At 37.0% G+C, this 23,071-nt stretch overlaps 1 protein-coding gene across 1 annotated transcript in view; it reads left to right on the forward strand.

Annotated features, from left to right (window-relative positions):
• Diaph3 (diaphanous related formin 3) overlaps positions 1 to 23,071 on the forward strand; it is a 444,266-nt gene that overhangs the window by 209,240 nt on the left and 211,955 nt on the right. The window contains exon 19 of the mRNA XM_050159516.1: positions 5,203 to 5,304. Within this exon, the coding sequence (XP_050015473.1) occupies positions 5,203 to 5,304 (102 nt within the window). The remainder of the gene's footprint in view (positions 1 to 5,202; positions 5,305 to 23,071) is intronic.

Genomic DNA, 23,071 nt, shown 5'->3' on the forward strand with positions numbered 1-23,071 from the left:
TTAAACAATAGTCTATTTGTGTGTATGCCGAAGGCCAGAAGAGGGCACCAGATCTTATTGCAGATGGTTGTGAGCCACCATGTGGTTGCTGGGAATTAAACTCAGGACCTTTGGAAGAGCAGGCAATGCTCTTAACCACTGAGCCATCTCTCCAGCCCCCTATTTATGGCTTTTATATAGTCATTATAAAACAGTAATTTCATAATATTTAAACTCTTACATTTAATTTAAAATATTCACCCATTTTGCATGAATGTAGAGTAAGATTTTATTTCAAAAATCTGTTCATAATCAATGTGTCAGAAGTATATCTTTTATGCCACTTTTGTACATCATTCTTCATGTATTCAAAATAAACATTAGCATTACTAACACTTTATTGTATACACTGTGCATAATAATTTGTATGAGTGTCTGTCAGAGACCTCACCTTCTTGGAGTCTATATTTTGCCAATAGTAATGACATTTACATGTGTAATTTTAATGCAGGATAGGTGAAGCTTTGTTGTGATTCATGAAAACTAGAAATGAGATTGGGAGAACATAGTCTTATATGAGTTTGAGGCCAAAGGTACTTAAGTGGAGGAGACTGAAACATGGCATACAGACGGAGAGGCTAAGTGAATAGCATGATGGTGTTCTTTCTGGCAATATACCATGGATGCTGATGATTAACTGCTATGTCTAGACAACGTTCATGGGCATTTAGTAAGGACCTGAAAGCAGAGGAAGGTGGAGCCTGCACTCTTACAAATCATGGATTTTTCTCAATGGAACACCCAAATACTAAGATGAAAATTTGTAAATTCCTATGAACAAATCAAATATAAATAAATAATAGCTAAAATATTTACTGAGATATGATGAGCATATTAAAAATTGCTAAGAATCTGAATGGTCCCCTTTAACAAGGAATTTGACAGTGTAGCTGTAACTTGAACAGAACAACAAAGATAAATAGCCAGGCTTTTGGTCTCAGGCATTTCCAATAAGAGAAATTTATGTGGCAAAATCACATACTTGTAATGCTTGCATTCACCTTCCTAGAATTAAAAGTGGCTACGTTTTTCTGAGGGTATACTTAAACTGCCTCTTTTTTATTGTTTGTTTTTAGTCAGTCCACCACTGTTTTTCTAGAGGTAAGCCTGTGGCATGTTCTTTGATGTAACTACTTTTGATGTGTGACACTCTCTAAAATTATTTTAAACCAATAATGCTTTGGGTGAGTTTTGTTACTGTCAAGAGATAAAGATAGCATTCTATAGAGTCACTTTTTATTTTTGCTTCAGTCTATACATAATTTGGATCTGTGACCACCGTTTCCTTATCCTTCCCCTTAATTTTAATGTTAGAGTACAATACCAGAGTATTTTTGAAATAAAGGCTTTGTCTATTTTTTTTCTTTCATGGGGTTGCTTATTTGTTTAAATAACAGCTCGCTCTTTTGATGGTTAAGTGTGAGGGTTGGAAATGCGAAAAGCCCTGAACAATTGAGGAACCAGTGGGTTCTAGAACATGGTAGATGCATATAGATACAGGTAGATAAATGTATGTGCATTCTATCTGCAAGGTTCCTTGTCCTGTGTCTCCACTACCTCTAAAATTTTCTTCCCATCAGAAAATTTACTTTTAAAGGTGCCTTCAGTTTTTATTATTAAAACATGATCCTTGTAAGTTAACTCTTGTAAGCACTGCATTAAAATTCCCTTCAATCCTTTCCTGTTCTTTCCCTTGCCTTTGGTAGCAACTTATGATTTCTTTGATCCCCCTGAGTAAAGTGCTGAAATATGTTTGGCTTTGCCTGAGATTTCTGACATTTAATTCCCTAAAGCTGAAATGTAATGGCTCATATTTATCCAGGGGAGAAAGCTCTTTCTTTGGTATAGGTTGAGTTCTCCTTTCTCAATTATAAGCTAATCAAGTAAATATTCAGTAGTTCTTGATTTGAATATATAATAACTTTGGGATAGATAAAAGTAAAATTTACTGTTTCCAATCTAAGTGTTTTGTTGCTTAAGGTTTAGGATAAGGGATGTGTTGAAATAGGAGCGACAGGGCTGCGTCCCCGGCACCCGGCCGCCCGCATGGCTAGCTTATACCCAGAAATAATTACACGGAAACTGTATTCTTTCAAACACTGCCTGGCCCGGATAGTTCCAGTTCCTTATGGCTAGCTCTTACATATTGTTCTAACCCATTTCTAATATTCTGTGTAGCCCACGAGCTGGCTTACCAGGGAGGATCTTAACCTGCGTCTGTCTGGAGCGGGAGAACCATGGCGACTCCTCACACAGCTTCTTTTTCCCAGCATTCTCCTCTGTCTACTCCGCCTACCTAATTTTCTATCCAATAAAATGGGCCAAGGCAGTTTCTTTATTAATAAGAAATCACTCCCACATCATTTCCCCTTTTTCTGTTTAAACAAAAAAGAAAGGCTTTAACTTTAACATAGTAAAATTACATATAACAAAACAGTTATCAAGTAAGAATTACAGTTACAATATTTATATCTATTTTATCTCTTATCATAACTAAGGAAAACTATAACTAACCATTCTTCAACTCCATCAAAGACTCCAGAAGGATATAATATTACCTATCAAACAAGAAATAAGAAAACTCTAGAAATGACAGAGACATCTCGCTGCCTGGACAGTCACCCAAAGTTCCTCTGTACCGTTGGGGCATCCATCTTCGGCCTACAGGCCCATAGTATCCAGCAGACATTCTCATCAAGCAAGAAATTCCAAAGACAGTTCAGTCACTTTTTGCTGTGTCCTGCAGAATGTCTCACAGACTCTTTCATGAAGCAGGAACCCCAAAAGGTCATCTCACCTTTAGGCAAGTTCAGCAGTCCTCTCTCTGCGGGTTCTCTGTGTCCAGTTTATGCAACAGTCCAGGCAAGAGCAGTTTCTTGCCCAAATGGCTATCAAACTCCATAAGGATTCTCTTCGATGCCCATCTTCCTCTTGAAATAGATTGGTGCTGCCAGGAGCAAATGTGTCTCATTGTCATGAAAAACCCTAAGTTATTAAAATATCTTAAATGCCATATTCTGCAGCCTTTGAAAGATATGAAGAATGCCTATCTAACTAAAATATCTCTCTATATATCTAGAAAATCTAACTAACATGACTACAAGCTTAAGTATTAGCGATGATTATCCATTAACAACCTATATTTCCTAATTATACATTACATTTTTAAATGAACTACACAATCACAATACCTTAATCAAGATCAAAAATACATATACATATAACAAAATTGACCATAAAATCCATACCAATGCAAATTATTCATATCTATATCATATCCCCCTTTAAATGTAAAAGAACATTTATAAACAATATTTGGGAACATGGGCGTAGTTTTTTCTCTACAAACTGCTTCCTGCTGAATAGGGGCGTCGTTAATTAGGTTGTTCATGATATAACCTGTATGCTAGTTTCATCTCAGTTGGCAATTGAGCGAAGCAATTTTTTGAGGGTATTCACAGCAACCTTTCAGGAGGGCGTGGTCTATCATACCAAATCGGAATAGATGCAATCCACAGGGTCTCATCCTCTGCAAAAACAAAAGAAGACCCTCTCCAAAGCATCATATCCTTAGACCCAAATTCTGAAATCATAATACCCTTATATCCATTTTGGTTTAGATTGGCAGCCCATGTAATGAAATGTCTCTCTGTACTTAGCTCCTTCACAGTCAAAAATTTTAAAGAAAACACAATGTACATAATCCAGACTCTCTGTGAATTTTCCATTTTTACGTGGCTTATATTTCTTTATTTCTTTTAATCTATAACTCTCTGTACTTCTGTACTCTGTCTCTTTAAAGACTTTACCCTTTTTCTTTTTAAGACATTAACTTTATTCTTTATATTCTTTTTCTTCTCTTTCCCAAGCCTACGTACATTTATCCAACAGTGTCTGAATCTGTTTTATTGTGAATCTGTAATTTCTTTACTATACAGGAGCATTTCTTAAAATGTTAAGCATTTCTTAAAAACTTAAGTTGCACCATTTACAGGTAATACGGTACTGCCTGTGTCCTGCCCAGTCTAAACCTTAACTGCACGGTTTTAAGGTAATTACGGTAGTTCCTGCCTGAGATCAGCACAGTTCAGCATGGAGCAGCCGCTCCTGCCTCAGAGTCATTTGGTGCCCCTGAACCATTCACAGTTTCAGGCACACAGCAAGTCCACATTGGAGCCGCACTCAGCAGTTTAACTCTGAGACTGAGTGTGCAGCACAGAAACTCTTTTCATCCAAGTTACAGCCAAATCTGACATGCAGAGCACTGCGCAGTCTGAAAATGCGTCTCTGTATAGCGGCAGGAATCCGCCATGCTCTTCCGCCTGCCTAAGCCTGATTCTGCCGTCTGCCCAGGTGCAGGCGGGAAGCGCTGAGCCATCGGCACAGTCTCAGAGCACTCTCCTCCGATCCCAAGCGGGAACACAAACATCCAGTCCCATAAAAGCCTTGAAATGCTTTAAAGCCAGAGTTCACGCTGGCAGCACAGCCCCAGGAAGCAGCGCTTTAAAATGACGCGGCTTTTTTTTTTTTTTTTTTTTTTGGTTGCTGAATCAGGAATCTCTCTACAGAACGCCACCAACAAAACAGCAAAAATCTGTGTTAAACTCTCTCTCCCTTATTTTTAAGCCTTCTCAGGTTTTTAAGTGGATTTAGCCATCACGTCTGGGCGCCATCTGTTGAAATAGGAGCGGCAGCAGGGCTGCGTCCCCGGCACCCGGCCGCCCGCATGGCTAGCTTATGCCCAGAAATAATTACACGGAAACTGTATTCTTTCAAACACTGCCTGGCCCGGATAGTTCCAGTTCCTTATGGCTAGCTCTTACATATTGTTCTAACCCATTTCTAATATTCTGTGTAGCCCACGAGCTGGCTTACCAGGGAGGATCTTAACCTGCGTCTGTCTGGAGCGGGAGAACCATGGCGACTCCTCACACAGCTTCTTTTTCCCAGCATTCTCCTCTGTCTACTCCGCCTACCTAATTTTCTATCCAATAAAATGGGCCAAGGCAGTTTCTTTATTAATAAGAAATCACTCCCACATCATTATCTAGAAATAAATAAAATTATTTTCTAGACTGGTTTCCTTTCCATAGGTTGCTTATTTATTTTCCCAAACTTCGAGAGCTTCATGTGAAGGTACTTTTCTTTGGTTTTAATTTTTAGAACTTACTAAAGCATCTTCCTGATGAAGAGCAGTTGAATTCATTGTCCCAGTTCAGGAGTGACTATAACAACTTAAGTGAACCTGAGCAGTTTGCTGTTTTGGTGAGTACAATGTGTCTCATTAAGTCTATTTGCTGGGAGTTTTTTACTGTGCAAAACAAGAGAGAAAATAGAAAGCTTTTTGACAACACTCTTCATTTTGAGCATTTAATGGCCATATTGCTTTCTTTTTCTTTTTAAGCCTGAAGGTATTTGTGACAAATTGTCTTGATTTAAACGGATGCATTTAAAGTTAGGACTTATATGAGTTCAAAGGCCTTTTGAAAAATATGTTTGTAAATTTTCTATATAACATATAAATGGAAAACAAGTACACTCCTGATAAGTTTGGTATATATGTGATTTTTTTGTATATCTATGAGTTCTTGAAAACTGCAATGGTCCATCTCATTTCTCATTTTAATCATCCACTTGAGTCCATCTCATGAAATTGAAAATATTGTCTTCTTGACAATGAGAGAGGAACTGAATTCATTTGAAAATAAATCTCATCAAGACATCTTGATAATGATCTTGTTCCCTTTTCTGATTTTTGTAGGCTGGGGCCCAGAGGTGAAAATACGTGGTGATTAGCTGCATTAGCTTGCATTAACTGCACTTCATATCAAAGTTAAGAATTATTTTTAATGCCAAACATTTTTTCTCTGCTCCCTTGTCCCAGCATCAAGTGATCCTTTTTAGGTTGGCTATAATTGCCATCATAAATGACATTTATTTTCACTGTTACTTAGTGTTGTTTTCTTAAAACAATTTCTCTCATGGACATACCTTTTATGAATTTCAATGTAATTTGAATATTAAATAGCACTATAATTGAATGATTTGATATAATTTTAAACCAAAGAAAACTGGGAAATTTCTTTCTTTTTTTTAGATTGATTTTTATTGAGCTCTACATTTTTCTGTGCTACTCTCCCGTCCCCTTCAGCCCTCTCCCAAGGTCCCCATGCTCCCGATTTACTCAGGAGATTGTCTTTTTCTACTTCCATGTAGATTAGATCTATATGTTGCCCTTAGTGTCCTCATTGTTTAAGTTCTCTGGGATTGTGATTTTTAGGCTGGTTTTCTTTGCTTTATTTTTAAAAACCATTTATAAGTATGTAATAATTGTCTTTCTGTGTCTGAGTTACTTCACTCAAAATGATGTTTTCTCGCTCTATCCATTTTCCTGCAAAGTTAAAGATGTCATTATTTTTTTCTGCTGGGTAGTACTTTATTGTGTAAATTACCACATTTTCCTTATCCATTCTTCGGTGAGGGTCATTTAGGTTGCTTCCAGGTTCTGGCTATGACAAATTTTTACAATTATTGAATCCTTAAAAAGAATCACTCTTTCTAATTGAGTCCGTTTACCATTTGTATCTGAGGCTAACCATGTCCTATTCCTACTGCAGTAGTGGCCTGCGGAATGAAAAAGATAAATTTTCACAGCTGCTGCATTATATCAGATTTTCCTGGAATGCAAAAACTGCTTTCTAATGGTATCTTAAAGTAGGAATTTTAGGAAAAAAAAAAAACAGTATTTTTTTGCTTATATCTTAGGGTATAATAATAACCTCTGGGACATAATGGAGTTATATTTGATACATTGTTGACAATTCAAGTTGACTAATTGGTTTTTGCCTATCTTCACTCTGTATTTAACATATTGTACGTTCCTTCCTTTAAACTTTTTCTACACCTTATTTGGTTGACACCTTTTGCTTACCTCCCCATAAAGTTCTGAGAACTGCCTGTAGAACACCTCAGGAGTGAAAAGGATATTCATCATATTACTCTCTTGTCAATTTTTTTTAAATATTGGAGCTTTTAAGCATTGATTATTTTTATTTTTGATAAGCTTTATTATAAAAACTTATAAATAAACATCACATAGTACACAAATACACACCCATATCAAAAGTAACTAGGGCCCAAGTCTACACATCTCAGTGATCCACTGTGCATTTAAATTATTCATTTAGAATAGATGCTGTATAGCCTTACATTGGATTTTACACTTTCACATTTATGTGACTAAACACTTGACAATAGCAATTTTTTGTTTTGGACCATAGAATGAGGATGCAATCCACTATGGTCAGGAAGTCATAGCAGTAGAAAACCCGGGCAAGCTAGCATTATTTTCACATTATATCCACAATTAAGAAGAACTGGGGTCAGGGTGGGGTTATGAGAGGAAGAGAGGTGGTGGGAAAGTCATGTTTATTTTTTCCTTTATTCTGTCGAGGACCTGGTCTCATAGAATGATCCTGCTCATCTTTAGTATGTGTCTTACCATATCAGTTAAACCAGTCTAGGAAATGCCCTTGCTAGACAAGTCAAAGGTTTGAGTCAAGGGTGATTGTCAAGTTGATAGCAAGTGTAGGGAAATGAGTATGAGAACTTAGAGGAAACCAGAACCTGCACCTTCCAAGCTTGATCTACCTCTGCACACATGACTGATGCCATGGGAAGGATGTCTTGCTGAGAGCGTTTCCCATGGATACTGGGGGTCATGTTGCCACTGTCTGCTCGTGATCACTGTTCTTGACTACAGCATGCAGCTTCTTGTCAGCTTGATATTAACATCTCAAGGGTACCTATTTTGATGAGAACTGAATTGTTTTTATTCTTTTGTCTTTAACTCTTTCCAGTCTGGTTCCCCACCTCCAAGTCCCCTCTTCACCGCACCGCCCTTGTTGCACCTCTCCTTACTCCACCCCTCCAATAAGAGGAAAGCCATCTTAAAGGCCTAGACTACTTTATATTATAAAAAATTATATTGGACAAAGCATACAAGACATCTTAGAATGATGAATATTTTCTCTTCTATCTGAATTTAAAGCTTATCTTTGATGACCATGGAACAATGAGTATACAGTTTATCAACTTTATATCAATGACGATTTCATGACTTCTGGAAATTGATTATATTTTTGTTTATATGATTTCTATAACACTTATTTTTATAATAATAATGTTAGACAACTTCTTGAAGTTATCTAAACTTCAGATTTCTAACTTTTTATCTTACTTTAAAAACATTTACCCTTTACTGTTACTTAATGTACTGTATGTTTTCTTGAGTGAACATTTCAAGTAAGAACTAAGGAATTAGTTCAGGAGTGCTCTAATCTTAGCTCATCTTCTGCCACTCGTGAATAGAGCCAGTTCTTGCTTTTCAATTTGGTTTTCAAGATATGTAACTTTGCTCTTAGTTGTGTTTCTTCTCTTGGGTTCTGTAGACCGATACTGCAATTTGTGGTTCCTACAGTGTTCTGCTTTGCCTTACCCTGTTCTCTCCTACAGTGTTCTTCCCTGCTCTTACCCTGTTCTCCCCTGTCCTTACCCTGCTCTCCTACAGTGTTCTCCTCTGCCCCTATCTTAGTCTCCTTGCCTTCTTTTCCTTCTCTGACAAGGGGTCTCTACTTAGATCTAGCTCGCTTGCAATTTACTATGTAGACTCATATGTCCTCCAATTGTGCTGAGTTTCTTCCTACCTCACAGAAATCTCTGCTAGCATATTCATTTTGACAGAGGTATTTTAAAGTCGTTATGTTACTTGCTTGTGAGATTTGTAGGTATGTAAATTCACTACTCTGCTTCATACCAATTATAAATTTCTGATAAAATGAATTCTTAAGTATATATCTGAACATCAGATGATGAACAAGTTCACTGAATCTGTTTGCATTATATAATGAACTTGAATATTCTACAAGAACTGTGCAAAAGAAAACAAGATGCAGCTCTATGTGGAAATTGTTTTCCATTGTTATTATTTCATCTTTGATTGAAAGGTATGTGAAGAATTATTGTAGTCAAACTGTTAGGTACCAGTGCTATTAACAGACAAATTAATGTGGACCAAAACTATATATAACTTGTCTTATATCATGTTAGAACATTCTAGAGTCTGGTACTCAAATTGACTATTAGAAATATTGTATGTAAACGCCTCATTTTTTGTTGAGATCAAGTGTAATATATGTTTATATATGAACTAATTTTCTGATTCACATCACATTTTACATCAATGAAGATTTATCCCTATTTGATTTGTAAGTATTCTCCATCTTTCTGATAATACAGATTTTCATTTCTAAATTTAATTCTCTTTTGAAATTGGGAGCAAAATTCTTTAATGCCAATACCAGCTGTCTTTCCAACTATGAATTTTACCTGAATGTATAGTAGATATGGATACATTACAGCATTAATGATTTATCTGTTCAGCTGATGGTTATAGTAATGTGCAGCTTAGGCCTTTTTGAAATGATTCTCCATCCGCTGCTATGAATGGGCATGGACTAGACAGCTTCCAAGATGTCCTGCACTTGGCCATCCATGGTGTGATCTGTAGCGACATGTGCTCGTAGGTAATGCAGAAGCTTTGTAGAGAGTCAGTGAGTGATGCTTGACTTTGAACTCAGAGCTTCATATTTCTTAAGCATGCACAATATTATTGAACAATATACCCAGTTCATTCTTATTTTAAAAGATCTATTTACATTTATGTGCATTGATATTATGCTCGCATGTATGTCTGTATGAGGGTGTATTAACCCCCTGGAACTGCTTTGTGGGTCTATGGATGCTGGGAATTGAACCAGGGTCCTCTTCGATACGAGTCAGTGCGTTTAACTGCTGAGCCGTCTCTCTAGCACCTATACCCAGTTCTTAACTTTCTTACCATTAATTAAAATAGTTTAACTTTTATTTGTAATTGATACATAGTAATTGTATATACTTGTAAAGTACCAAGTATACTGGTAAATTCTGAGCACTGAGCCTATCTATCATCTGCTTTGCCTATCATTTTATGTGGAGGTCGTATCTGGAATTTGTAGCTATTTTTAAAATATGGAATTAAAATCTAGTTTTTTTATTATTATTTTCATATCCCAGAACTTACTGATATTTTTGTAGTTTTTTATGTTTGTTTGTTTTGTTTTCTAGCAGATTTTATTATGTGAACAATACCATGTCTAATATCTGAACAAGCTCATTGAATGCTAACAATAAAGGTTCTGGCCAGTGCTTCATAATGAGTCTCTGTGATGTGACTGACCTTGTGTCTGTTTCATTTAGTCTTAATGAATAAGGGCCATTCCCGTGCTGTTCTCGATAGTTTTAGTTCTAGCATAGGACACTGAATATTAATTTACTTAATTTCAAAAGTTCTATTCTATGAACAGTCTTAAACATTTCTCATTAAGAAACTGCTTTCTTCTGGGGATGCAGTAGTATCCTCTCATCAGCTTCTTTGCTATTTACAGTTTAAGAAATGAAAACATTTTCCCTAGAAACTTTTGCTGCTGGGATCTGTTGCCTATTGCTTCAGATTTCTTCCTTCCCCCACTAGCCTGATCTGCAGCCTCTTATTAAAGGTCGATTTCCTGGGGTGGAACCTGACTTAGTTGTGTGAATATGTTTCATATATTTGCAGGGTTTCTTTGATCAATAAGCCATTAGGTAAAATCACCGAGTTCACAGTGGCATGGTTTTAACTGTGTGAAAATGATTTATGTAAATATTCAACAGGATCAGAAGATTAGCTGAAGTTTGGAAAGAGACCTAAAAATTAGCATGTGAAGCTTGGTCTACTAGACTTCCTTTGATTAGAAACTGGGTTTTTGAGTATTTGTTCCCATATTATTTAATTCTGCTAATCTGCCTGCTCTTCAAAGGAATCAAACATTTAAAGGCGTTTGCATCACACAAATGTCCTGTTTGTAAATTGTATTTTGATCTGCTACCATTTGGTGTCACTGTAGGGCAGGGCTTTTAAACCTTGTGAGGTAGAGGCCTCTTTTTATTATTATTTCTGCTGTAAAATGTATAAAGTTCATGTACAGCTCGCTGCATTAAAATGTTATTTTAAAATAAACCAAAAAAAATGAACCATAATATTTTTGTTGGAAAATAAATAATGTAAGAACATGGAAGACAATGCAAATGTCCCTTGAATGCCCCTCCCCCACCTCATTTTACACTAATTGTCATGCTAACAGTTGGGGTCCTCCTGCTTTGTATTACTAATGCATGAATGTTCAGATGAGCACTTTAAAAAGTGCTTTGTTCAGAAACTCTTTTTTACTACATAGTGAAGATTATTTTCATGCTGCATTGTTTCTAAACTCTTGTTTAGAATTTCATAACCCATATTATGGCTTTCCTTTAATCATTTGCTTTGACATCACCTAGTATTCCACTATAAAGTGAACCCACACATCTTTGGGTATTTATTGAAAGATAGTATAATTCTGTAGCAGTGTGGTCCAGTTAAGTCTTAGATCCTTCTCACTAGCTATATGGCCTTGAGTAGGTGTTTGTTCATATTCATCTGTTCCTATCTCCATTTTTATATGAAATAAGACATAGTTAGCTTCTCATTGATTTTCTAAGTAATTACCAACACCTAAGTAGCTTCCCCAAACACCATATTATTATCTCACAACCTTGCATGTGGACCAGAAATCCAGAGAAGGCTGGTTGGGCTGTAGTCCTGTTGCGGAGTCTAGGGTCTTCCCACCCACAGAAGCAGCCCACATTTCTTGGGCCATCCTTTCCAGACTCAGATCGTAACTTTGTTCTCTGTGACATCTTCACCAAACAGTCTGCCACATTCTGAACTGCTAGTTTCGAATGTACTGTTAGGGTGTTTTATTTCCTTTCTTTACCCTTTGAGACATTCTCTCTGGAAAATGTCTCTTAGCATTTCTATTCTTTTACATAAAAGTCATCATCTTCCCTCTCTTTTGCCATAGTATCCCCTACATATTTCTGAATTTGTCTTCTACTGGATTCTAAGTGTTAGTTTACAAGTAGGAGGCTTCATTTATGCTCTGAACACTTTGTTAGACCATTGTGTTACCAACTTCTTTGGTTCATCTTCTAGCATACAGTGAACATATGATATTGATTACATGAATCTATGAAGAAAACAGTTGGGCTAAAGAGAAAAGAAGGCAAAAACATTGCACAAACAACAACAAAAGACATAGACTTATGTTTTTTTTAATTTAACTATTATGATTGTTTGTGGGGATAGGAATACTCCAAGATGCATAGGCCAGAGGACAGCTTTTATAGCTGATTTTTTCCTCCACGTTTACATGGATTCCCATGATCGAGCTACAAGTTCCTCACTTTCTGAGCCCCAAACAAGTGTTCTTTACACTCACATTTTTATAAGGTATTGTTAAGCTAATCTTTTTAACGTTAAAGATAAGCCCGTAGATGATGGTGTGTAATCTGTTGCTTCCTGTTATCCTCCTGCACTCAATGGACATTTCCTTGGCCTTTCTTTAATTCAGAAGTCCATACTGTTTAAGCATAATAATATGCAAGAAAAAAAACTCTCCTTTTGGTATTGACCAGAATTCATTTCTAAAAGTGTTTGGGAAATTATGATTCATTGAAACAACTTTAAAGAAGACTGACAGAAAAAAAAATGGGGCTCCTAAGAGGCTCCCGGTATGGAAACAAGCCTTTCTCAGGATGAATGCTACCACATGTTTCCTCTGACCTTTTAATTTTTCTTATGTAAATACTTCAAAAATGTCCTGTCCCAAATAAGGCACAGGTTATACTTAAGTTAAGCTTTAAAACTTAACAAAAAGCACAAACATAGCCTAGTTTCCTTATTTTTTTATTTTTATGTTTTTGCCTACATATGTTTTTGTGTAGCACGTGCATGCCTACTTCTTAGGGAAACCATAAGGAAGTGTTAGATCCCATGGAACTGGAGTTACAGACTGTTGTGAGCCAACATGTGGATCCTGGGCATCAAACCTGGTAGCCGGTGCTCTAAACTGCTGAAGCATCTCTATAGCCCCTAAGACAATTTCTTTTAAAACATTCTTGGCTTTTCATAATGACTGTTTCCTATTCTCTTCAGAAATTCAGCTTCTGTTTTGTCTGTCAATTGCAGAACATGTGACTGTCTGAAGCTGGTGGGAGCCAGAGTCTGCTGCATCTTGCCAGCTCCTTCCAGCTAGTGATGCTACTTTTCAGCACCTGCCAGGTGTCCAAGTGCCCTTGCACTGTTAATCTCATCTGCAGATCTTTCCTGGACATGGAGAACATGTGTTTGGAATATTGAGCTATTACTTCCTAAGTGTATTCTTAGCTGTATACATCTTAGAATTACACTCCATCCAAGATTGCAAGCATTGGCCATTGTTGTTCATTTCTCTCAATACTTAGTTTGTATCCTTCTTGACCAGGTAGGTATTCCTAGGATGTAAATCCCTGTAGGCTCAGCACATAGACAGTTTCCTTCTTGTTTAAGACTTATTAACTTACCTTACTCTGCATTACCGTTGAGTTTTCTTTGACCTAAAATCCATCAGCTGTTTAATGATTGTAATTTTTCTTTTGATTTGATTTCTGCCTGCTATCACATTTTACTGCCTAAGCCAAAGCAGTTTGCAATGATATTTGAACATTTAATTAAAGTGAAATTCTTTTGGTTTGAGTAGTTAAATTGTTGTCAGTTGAAGGATAACTTAACCTCCCCCACTTTCTTTTTCTGAAGATCTCAATGATTTCTTCTAAATTACTCAATTTCCTACTTGTTCTAATAGGTAACACTGAAGTTCCAAGCTAACACAACTCATCAAAGGCCCTATATCTTTCTTTATGTGTGTAATTTATAGCCTAAAAATAATGCATGAAATTTGGTTTAATTAAATATATCCAGAGAAATATATAGGTTTTTATAATTGAGTTTAGTTCTTGACTGATAGACAGACTTGCTGTATTTAAAGTTTACTGATATAATTTGAGCTCTCCTTAGTTAGTTCTGAAGAAATGCTTCCAGACAGAGCCTTTTCCTTTAATGTAGTTCTCAGTCTTAGCTGTTCAAAGTGTTTTGATTTCTTTGGTGGCATTGGGCCTGTTAATATTGGGTCATGTTAATAACTCTACTACTTACTATCTGATATTGTTCATATGAATACCTACAGTCATTTATATGAACTCAGCAGTGATTAATTCCTTATTGGTTTATCTGATGGATACAGTTCCCAACATTCTTAAAATTTTGCACTAAACACATCTTTTAACTGATATTTTTCCTTTGTCTTAGTTGGGGCCAGTACCATAAATAAGCGTGTGATGAGGTAACATTGGACAGTAATAAAAGCTTCATGGAAAGTGGCAGCATGAACATGAGTATGTTTCATTAGAGTGGTTACGAAGCTTCCAAAAGGTGTAATGATTGAGCAGAAGCTTGACGTCAGGAACTTGGATAATTTTGAAGAAGCCTGTTCTAGATAGAGAAAGCCATGAACAGCCATCTTGATTTTAAGGGGTAAACGTATCTGATGATGTAATATGTTAGTGCAAAATACAATTTGTCATCATAGTAAGTGTACGTTCCTTAGAAGCACAGATAGAGCCAAGATGCCGAAGTATACAGGCATGTTCTTGCTTGATAAATCTCATTTAATCAAAGGATTGAATTCATTTAGTTCAAATCTACATCAAAATAATAATATCAAATCTTGCCATTAAGGAGAAAAATCACTTCCATCCTGGCAATTGTGTTCTCTGTCGAGTGGGAAGAAAAGTGTCATTGAGCTCTGAATGGAATCTCTTGTGAGCTTTTGTTGCCCGTGTTCCCTGGAAATTAGCAGAATGTCAGCTGTATTAAATAACTCTGCAATTCTTTAATTTATTAGAACTAATAAAAACACAGCATGACCCAAATAACATGCTATTTCATTGAGTTCTTAATACTAGTGAGTTTCTCTGAAAGTTTGAAATTTTAACTGTGGCATATTAATTTCCCTCCCCCACTTTAATGGTGAATGTACAAAATATTGCTTGCTTGGGAGATCTTAAACCTTGCAATATCTGCCCACAAGCGGCCATGTAACCTGTCTTCACTTTGCTGTTTACTAGTTTGTCATCTTTTGCTAACACTACTTGAACCATGGGCCCCTGTATCCTTTCTCAGACTCACCAGTTGCATTCTTGGGTATAATTTTCCAAACGTTCTTTTCCATTCTTGTCCATATTCCTTGGACCTTGTTTACCCCTAGGCTTGCTGTCCATGCGTCTTATTCTCTGTAGCTGGGGAGCTTGTTTCCTTCCTTCCCTTTCTTCACAGGCGGTGTTGTCATAGACCATACTTGAGATGGTTTACCCAGCCCACCAGCGCATCTCCACAGTACCCATTGTATTCTCACTCCTATAGCCTATCATCCACCATAGTGCTGTCCATGATAATAAGTAGCTTTCTCAGATATCTATTAGTGGATTCTGTTGTCTTGAATGGTACCTGGCATTTAGTTAGTATCCAATAAATACCTGGTAAATGAATAAAAAAAGCCCCTGGGTAGTTCATTATTTTGCTTCTTCTTTTTTTTTTTTTTTTTTTTTTTTTTTAAACATTGAAAGCTAAAGCCATTGAATCTTGGCTCACAAAGACTTGACAGACAGACTAACATGTTCCTAGCACTGGATCTGTATTAAAGTAGCTTAGCTTGGGATTCTGTATCCAACTATCATTCTCCGTATTTATAAATGAATTGGTTAGAGCTGGGTTTGAATTTTGACTTTGTCATATTTTATCTTTAGAGATGTGTACATTTCTTAACACTTATACATTCCTCCCTCCCTCCCTTCTCCCTCCCTCCCTTTTTCCTCCCTACCTTCCTCTTGCCCCTCCTTCCTTTTTAAATGTAGGGGCAGATAGGAGCTGTCTCAAAGGACTGTTTACCAAAGCACGTGCAACATGGGACAGCTCAGTATTACCTGCTGCTCTTAGTATCCTAACATTTTTATTTTGAATACTTTCTTCTCCAGATTAGTATTTAGCCTCTTAGGGTCACATCTCTAGAAGTTCCTACTGTCCTGTAATACTGTAGCTTGGCTTATGCACACATGTTTGTTCCCATCACTGTCTTAGGGCTCTTGTAGTGTTTCAGAAAAGGTCAACTTCGAGGTCTAAGTTACATTCTGCTTGTTCTTAACTTCTGCTCAGACTTTCACTCTGCTGTTACATTTGCTTCCTTTTGTTCTCTCTTTTGGCTTCTTTGTGCATTGCGTCTGACTGCTTCCTGGTTCTTAGCTTTTCTAAGACTAGAGGAAGATTCTTACACAGATAATTTATCTTCTACTACCTTTTCCGTATACGTGTTTTTTTTTTTTCCCCACAGTATTTTATTTTTTTAATTTATGTGTGTTTGGCAGCCTGTATATATATTCCTGGTGCCTTGAGATGGCCAGAAGAGTTCCTCTGGAACTGGCATTATGGAGGCAAGTAGGTGCCACTCAATAAATCTGGGTCCTCTGTTATAGCATCCAGTACTCCAGCATTGGTCTGGTCATCTGGACTTTTTTTTTTTTTTTTAAATGGTGTCTATAGCTTGTTATACCTCATGGATGAAGGTTTGGATAGTAGTGGGGAAGAAGGTTAATGCTGGAATCTTAGGTTAATGGCATACATCTTGCATCAAATAAGCTCTTCCAGAACCAGCATGTACATACTAACTCTGTTATCTGTCTTTACTGATGAATCATTCACAAAGTAAGTTAGTATACTCACAGTATTTGTACAATAGCACCTTAAAGTAACAAAAACTACAAATCGTGGATGCTCTGGAGGTGGATCACTGGTTAAGAGTGCTTGCTTATTGAGCAAGTACAAGGACCTGAGTTTTCATCCACAACACCCATGTTCTTACACTGGGACGTGGTAAGAAGTCGACCTCTAGTAAGAGTGGCATACTCCAGGTTCACTGAGAAACTGTATCTCGTGCGGCTAGATGAGAAAGACATAGAAGCTGATATCCAAGTTCTCTGGCCTCCATGTACAAAAAACGTATTGATAGACCACATACAACATGTGCGCACATCACACACAACACATTCATAATTCATGCATACGCCCCACTACACTTAACCAAAACATGTATGTATAAATGTCTTAACCAAGAACTGCCATACTGATGATTTCTGCTTTCCAATTTTAATGTCTCGTTGTTTCTACCCTAGTGTATTATTCCTAGTTTCAAACCTCTTACAATATTGGCAAGTTATGTCTATCAGTCTGTCTGTCTGTCTGTCTGTCTATCTATCTATCTATCTATCTATCTATCTATCTATCTATCTATCTAATCTGCATTCATATGTGCATGTATATATACCTGCATATGTGTGTGTATGTGTACACATCACATACACAGAGAGAGGGGGGATAAAATAATTCAAAGGAAAACAATTAAAAGATAGACTTGGCCTTATATTGTATTTCTCATGACCTGTCTTGTTTCTGTTTTTCTTGTAAAACCCAAAATAGCAGTATGTTTTCCCTCAGTGACTAAGGGCCCAAATGGGAGTGGACTTTCCTTTCTTCTTCAAACAGCATAATGCAAAGACTGCCTCATCTGAGTCCCTATACTTGTGTTCCTGCTACCTTTTCCTATTTTTGTCACTAAATTAATAAGCAAACAATTCTCTCGGGCTCAAGACTTCACCACTTCTCAGGGATACCATAATAAATTGTATATTTCTGTTTAATTTACCTCTGGCTCCTAGAACAGAGCTTGGTGCTGCTTTGACCCCATATTCATTGGATTAGTTAGGATATTTGTCTGAGTTTTTTCTTCATGTTATTTGCTTTTATTTTTTTATTTTGTGTTTAACTGTATGTATCATTAAGTACCCTTATCTTGCATAGCAGACTTTGCTCTTTTGAAAGGATGAATGTGTTTGTTTTCTTTCCTCTAACATTGGGTCGAGTTTCTTTTCCTGCAGCTCAGCTATGATCCATTATTACTGCTGTTTCCAGGGCTGTCAGTTTTTGTCCAAGTCCAGATATTGTTTTGTTTGGAGGAGGAATATGGAGTAGTTGAGTTGATTTTTTTTCTTCCTTTAGTGAAGTGCTATCATAGCTTATTTACCATCAGCTTCACCATGACCACCAAGTAATTTGTCTCAGTGTATTTCCCACAATTTTTATAAGGCCAAGAATAGCTGAAAATTCCTCCAAATACTTAGGTTTTCTATTATTTTTCTGCGTTAGTATCTTTCTTGCATTTTATTTACATTTATACATTAAGTAGTCAAGGCTTGGTTTATAAATTTTAAATTCTTGAGGAGTTACCGTAGTTAGTGGTTTTCAATGAAATTGATTGAATGTTGGATTGAATTTTGGATCGCTCTTTTATGCCATGTTGTTTCTTTTTCTACAGTAAACTGTATAGCCTTTTATGCTATAGTGAAATACAGCATTTCCATCCTTTGATTAGAATCCTGTTAAAAATTGTCATTATGGACCCAAAAAACAAAACAAAGCACTCAAGCTTTTAAAAAGGTCTATTGAACAATAGTGTATAGATAATGGATTTAAGCTTCTAGCAGTGTTAAGAGTTTCATTGCCACATTATTTTTTTTTGCCTAAGTTCTTGCCTAGAATTTTATAAAAATCTTCTGCATTTCTATTGCTAGTTAATAGAAAAGTAATCGAGGTGTGTGTGTTCATGTGGTAAGGAGAAGATAACTTGCTGCTGCTGGTGTTGTTCTTTGGGATTGGTCACCTTCCTCCCGCCCCCTTGTTTTCTGTTTTGTGTTTTTTTTTTTTTTTTTTTTCCCAGAGAGGGTGTCTCATTGGCCTCGAACTTGCCCAGTAGGCTGAGAGCTTATCTAGCCAGCTTGCCTGCCTCAGGAATCCACCCATCTCCACTTTAGTAGCGCGTTGATTATGTTATGTGTCATAACAGCTTGCTTTTTTATGTGGGGTCTGGAATCATATGCTGTCATTTTGCTTGCAAGACAAATATTCCATCAGCTAAGTTATTTTTCAGCTTTGTTTGAGCTTTTGACAATCTTTCACCTTATTGCTAAACTAAATACTGCTCTGTTCTCATACACTGTGTGATTTATTCTCCTGCTTTGTTTTTCCTCATCTCAGAGGTACTATGTCTGCTATGGCCTCAGCTTGGTACTTGCTGTTCATGGAGATATCCAGGGTTTACTGCTGATTGTGGTATCAAAGGTATCTAGACACTGCTTTTTGCTCACTCTCTTCAAATGCAGGTTTCAGTGCATGTTTCTTATATTCTCATCCATTCCGCGCATTGCCCGATTGTCGTGTTTGGCCAATATTTTCATTGTTCTCACATTCTGTATGACTTTCAGATTCAGATCTCATCTATATTGTCTTCACAAAGATTGGGAACTCTTCCTTATTGAAGGCTAGAGAGTTACTTGATCAAAAGTACCCTGAGGGCTAAATTTGAATGCTCCCAAAATGTTTCTACCCCTGTATTGACCTGAAGAGTAACTTCAAGTAAACATTGAGGAGATTTCTGAAAAGCCTGTGAATTCTTTGTAGAAGTCTCCAAATGAAAGTTCTTTGTCCTACTGAAGAAGCAGAATGAATACAACAAACAATCAAAACTCAGAAACACAGTAAGGTGTCATTGTTAGTGAGCCTGTATTTGCAATAAATACCAACCTTCTTTGACATTAATATGGTGGCATCAGAGAGAAACAGCAAGATTGTATAAAATGGCACGTACAAAATATCTGGGAATTTGTCATGTAAGAGCTATTTTGAGTTGTTATCACTTAAAAATGTAAGCTAGTTGGCAAACATCACAGGGAACACCTCTTTCTCATTACCTTTAAATAAGCTATTCTGAAGCTTGGGAGCCAATTCAATGCCTCTCTGCCTCAGCCTCCCGCAAAAGGAGGAAACAAAACAAAACAAACAAACAAACAAAAATTTGAATATTTCTTAGTTGATTAAGTTTTGGACCTACCTACGGTATTCTACCCATGAGTTATGCTGTTGAAGTTGTTGTTTAGATCCTGCTTTTATTTTGTGATTAACTTTTACTTCGTCTGTTGATCAGTCTTGAATATATAATTAGTTAAACATTTGCAAGTTCCGGGGCTTTAGTCAAAGTGACTCTTGAATGGAAGTATGTTTATAGTATTTTAATGATTTTTCAAATCCCTCCAGTACAGTGAAATTTACAAAACCAGGAAAGGATTGAGTTCTTCTACGTATTTATTTCATTCCTGTCAATGAAATGGATTGAAGGGATTGCATGCTTCTATGTGTTCATTTATGTCAGTGAAATGCCAGCAGCAAGCCAAAGTTAAAGTAGAAGAGAATGTACTTTTTATTTATATGTGCTTTAAGTGATGGCCTATTGTGTAGCCCAGGCTTACCCTTAACTTGCTGTCCTCCAGCCTCACTTTTTAGAGTCCTGGAAGCATAGGCTGTTGTAACACCAAACCGCACGCCTTTAATCCCAGCACTCGGGAGGCAGAGGCAGGCGGATCTCTGTGAGTTCGAGACCAGCCTGGTCTACAAGAGCTAGTTCCAGGACAGGCTCCAAAACCATAGAGAAACCCTGTCTCGAAAAACCAAAAAAAAAAAAAAAAAAAGTAATATTGTTGAAGGAGATTTAATCGCAGTGTAGTTTTAATAAAATGGCCCCATAGGTTCATATTTAAATATTTAGTCAGCTGGGAGTAGCGTTACTGTTATTTGAGGAGTATTCATAATTGTGGCCTTGTTGAAGTAGGTGTGACCTTGTTGGAGATTGTGGGGTGGGCTCTGATGTTTCAAAAGCCCATGCTAGGTCTAGGTCAATTTTTTTTTCTCTCTTGCCTGTGGATCAAGATGTAGCTTTTAGTTACTGCTCCAGCACCATGCTTACCATCATGCTCTCTGCCATGATGAGAATGGACTAAACCTCTCAAATGGTAAGCAAATCCTATGTAAATGTTTCTTTTATAGGTGTTGCATTGGTCATAGATTCTCTTTACAACAATACAACCTCCAGTAAGACAGAAGTTGGTACTCACAGGAATGGACTATTGTTGTGACTGGCCTTGACCATGCTTGTTTTCTGGAGTAATATAGATTTGAGACTTAAGACTAGAAAAGTGGTTGGGCACTTTAAATGGGACTTAATGGATCATCCCTGTAGGAACATGGAAAACAGTGGGGATGAGGTTGATGTGTAATGTGGGGATCCCCAGAACAAGAAGTTTCAGATGAGCAGAATATTAGATCAAGAATATGAACACGTGCTCTAGAGACTGTTCTTGTGATATTTTCACAAAGAATATAGCTGTTTTCTGCCCTTGTGCTAAAATTTGCTAGAAGCTAAATTGATGAGTATTGGATTAGTAGCATTGACAGAAAAGATTTAGAAACAGCCTTATATTTCTCATGTCACGTGGTTAATGGTGATCATTGTTATGCAGATCTTTAATGAAAAGTAGCAAGTGAGGCATAGAAAACTGCAAAATATACAGTTTAAGGAGAAGGAGAATGCCAAAAAGCATTTTGTTAGAGTCTAGTGCTCAAGGAGATAAAAAGTTGAAATTCTGATGCTAAGTGGAATAAATGGTATGGTGACTCTAGGGCAAGATCCCACCCAGCTAACTTCTGGAAAAGAATTAAAAAGCTTAGGCAGTGAAGTAACCTTTACCATCAGAAAGTTGATGCAAATGTAACTAAAGGAAGTGGCCATGTTTCAATCCCAGCAAGGAGCTAACCTTGTCAGCTTCCACCACATGACTATGCGTATGTGTCCATGACTATGTCGAGAATACAAGCAAACCAGTTGTTGAAACTCCTGTGGCTAAGGAAAGCCTTTGAAATCAGGCACCTGTCATAGGTGTCTCTGCATAGAAGCACAGAGAAGTTCTTGTATGAACATGTGCAAGTGAATCTTTGGTTATGCTGGAGACCCAAAGATGTTGGATATGCCAGAGTCATGGACACTTACCCCAAAACACCAAATTTTGAGTGTTGAATCATCCCAAAAGATGGATGTTGAAGTCAACAAAGCTGAAAGAGTTGGCAAGCTGAAGATCAATTTGACATCAGACATGGAGTTTTCCCTGTTGGTCTTTAGATTTCCTTGATCCAACATGTCCTCACTCTCCTTTCTTTCTTCCCTTTTGGAATGTTCCATTGTATTTTAGAAGTATATAAACTGTTTTTGTTTTGATTTTGAAAGCTAAGAGATTTCCTTGATCTCAGAAGAGACTGAGCTTTGAACTGTTAAATAGTGTTGAGTATAGACAATGGGCAATTTTGAAGTTTGACTGAATGCATTTTTCCCTTATGATATGGCTATACACCTATGGGGACCAGCGAGTGGACTGTGCTGATTGGATGAGAATGGCCCCTAAATGCTCTTATATTGGGAGTGAAACTGCTTGAGAAGGTATATGAGTGTGACCTTATTGGATTGGGCCTAGGCCTTGCTCTCATCTTCCTGACATGACTATAATGAACCCAACCTCTTTAATGGTAAGCAAGCCCCAATTAGATGGGTTTTTTTAGAAGATTGCCTTGGTCATGGTAATGGTATTTCTTCATTGCAATAGAACAGTGACTAAGACAGTTGGCAATGGTGATGCTATGCTGTTCATCATAACCAAATGGATGGATGCCAAATTTCATATTTTTTCTGATTACAGTATCTTTTCCCTTTAGCCTATCGTTCTTGTAGACAGAATGATGGTTAAGCTAGGTAGCCTGCCCATTTGCCACTCCTTTTTCTTTTTATGAAGCTAGGGTAATATGTTAGGGAGAGGTTCCACTATCGAACCTACACTCCAATCTGAGTTTTGCTTTTTACCAATTCTGAGATTTCTACACTCAAATTGGACTATTTTTGCAATTATTTATAGCTTGGGCTCATAGTATATTATCTCATAACAAAGGTAAAATAAATGATTGAGACTTTAAAAAATGTGGTCATGTATGCATCGGTTTAAAGTTGTCATCTAGTTTCTATTCATGTGGTTTTCGTACTGTTTTTCTGCCTTCTTACAA

Source organism: Alexandromys fortis, unplaced genomic scaffold (genome assembly GCF_014885135.2).
Source record: "Alexandromys fortis isolate MF-2015 unplaced genomic scaffold, M_Fortis_MF-2015_v1.1 scaffold_113, whole genome shotgun sequence".
Classification (NCBI taxonomy): Eukaryota; Metazoa; Chordata; class Mammalia; order Rodentia; family Cricetidae; genus Alexandromys; species Alexandromys fortis.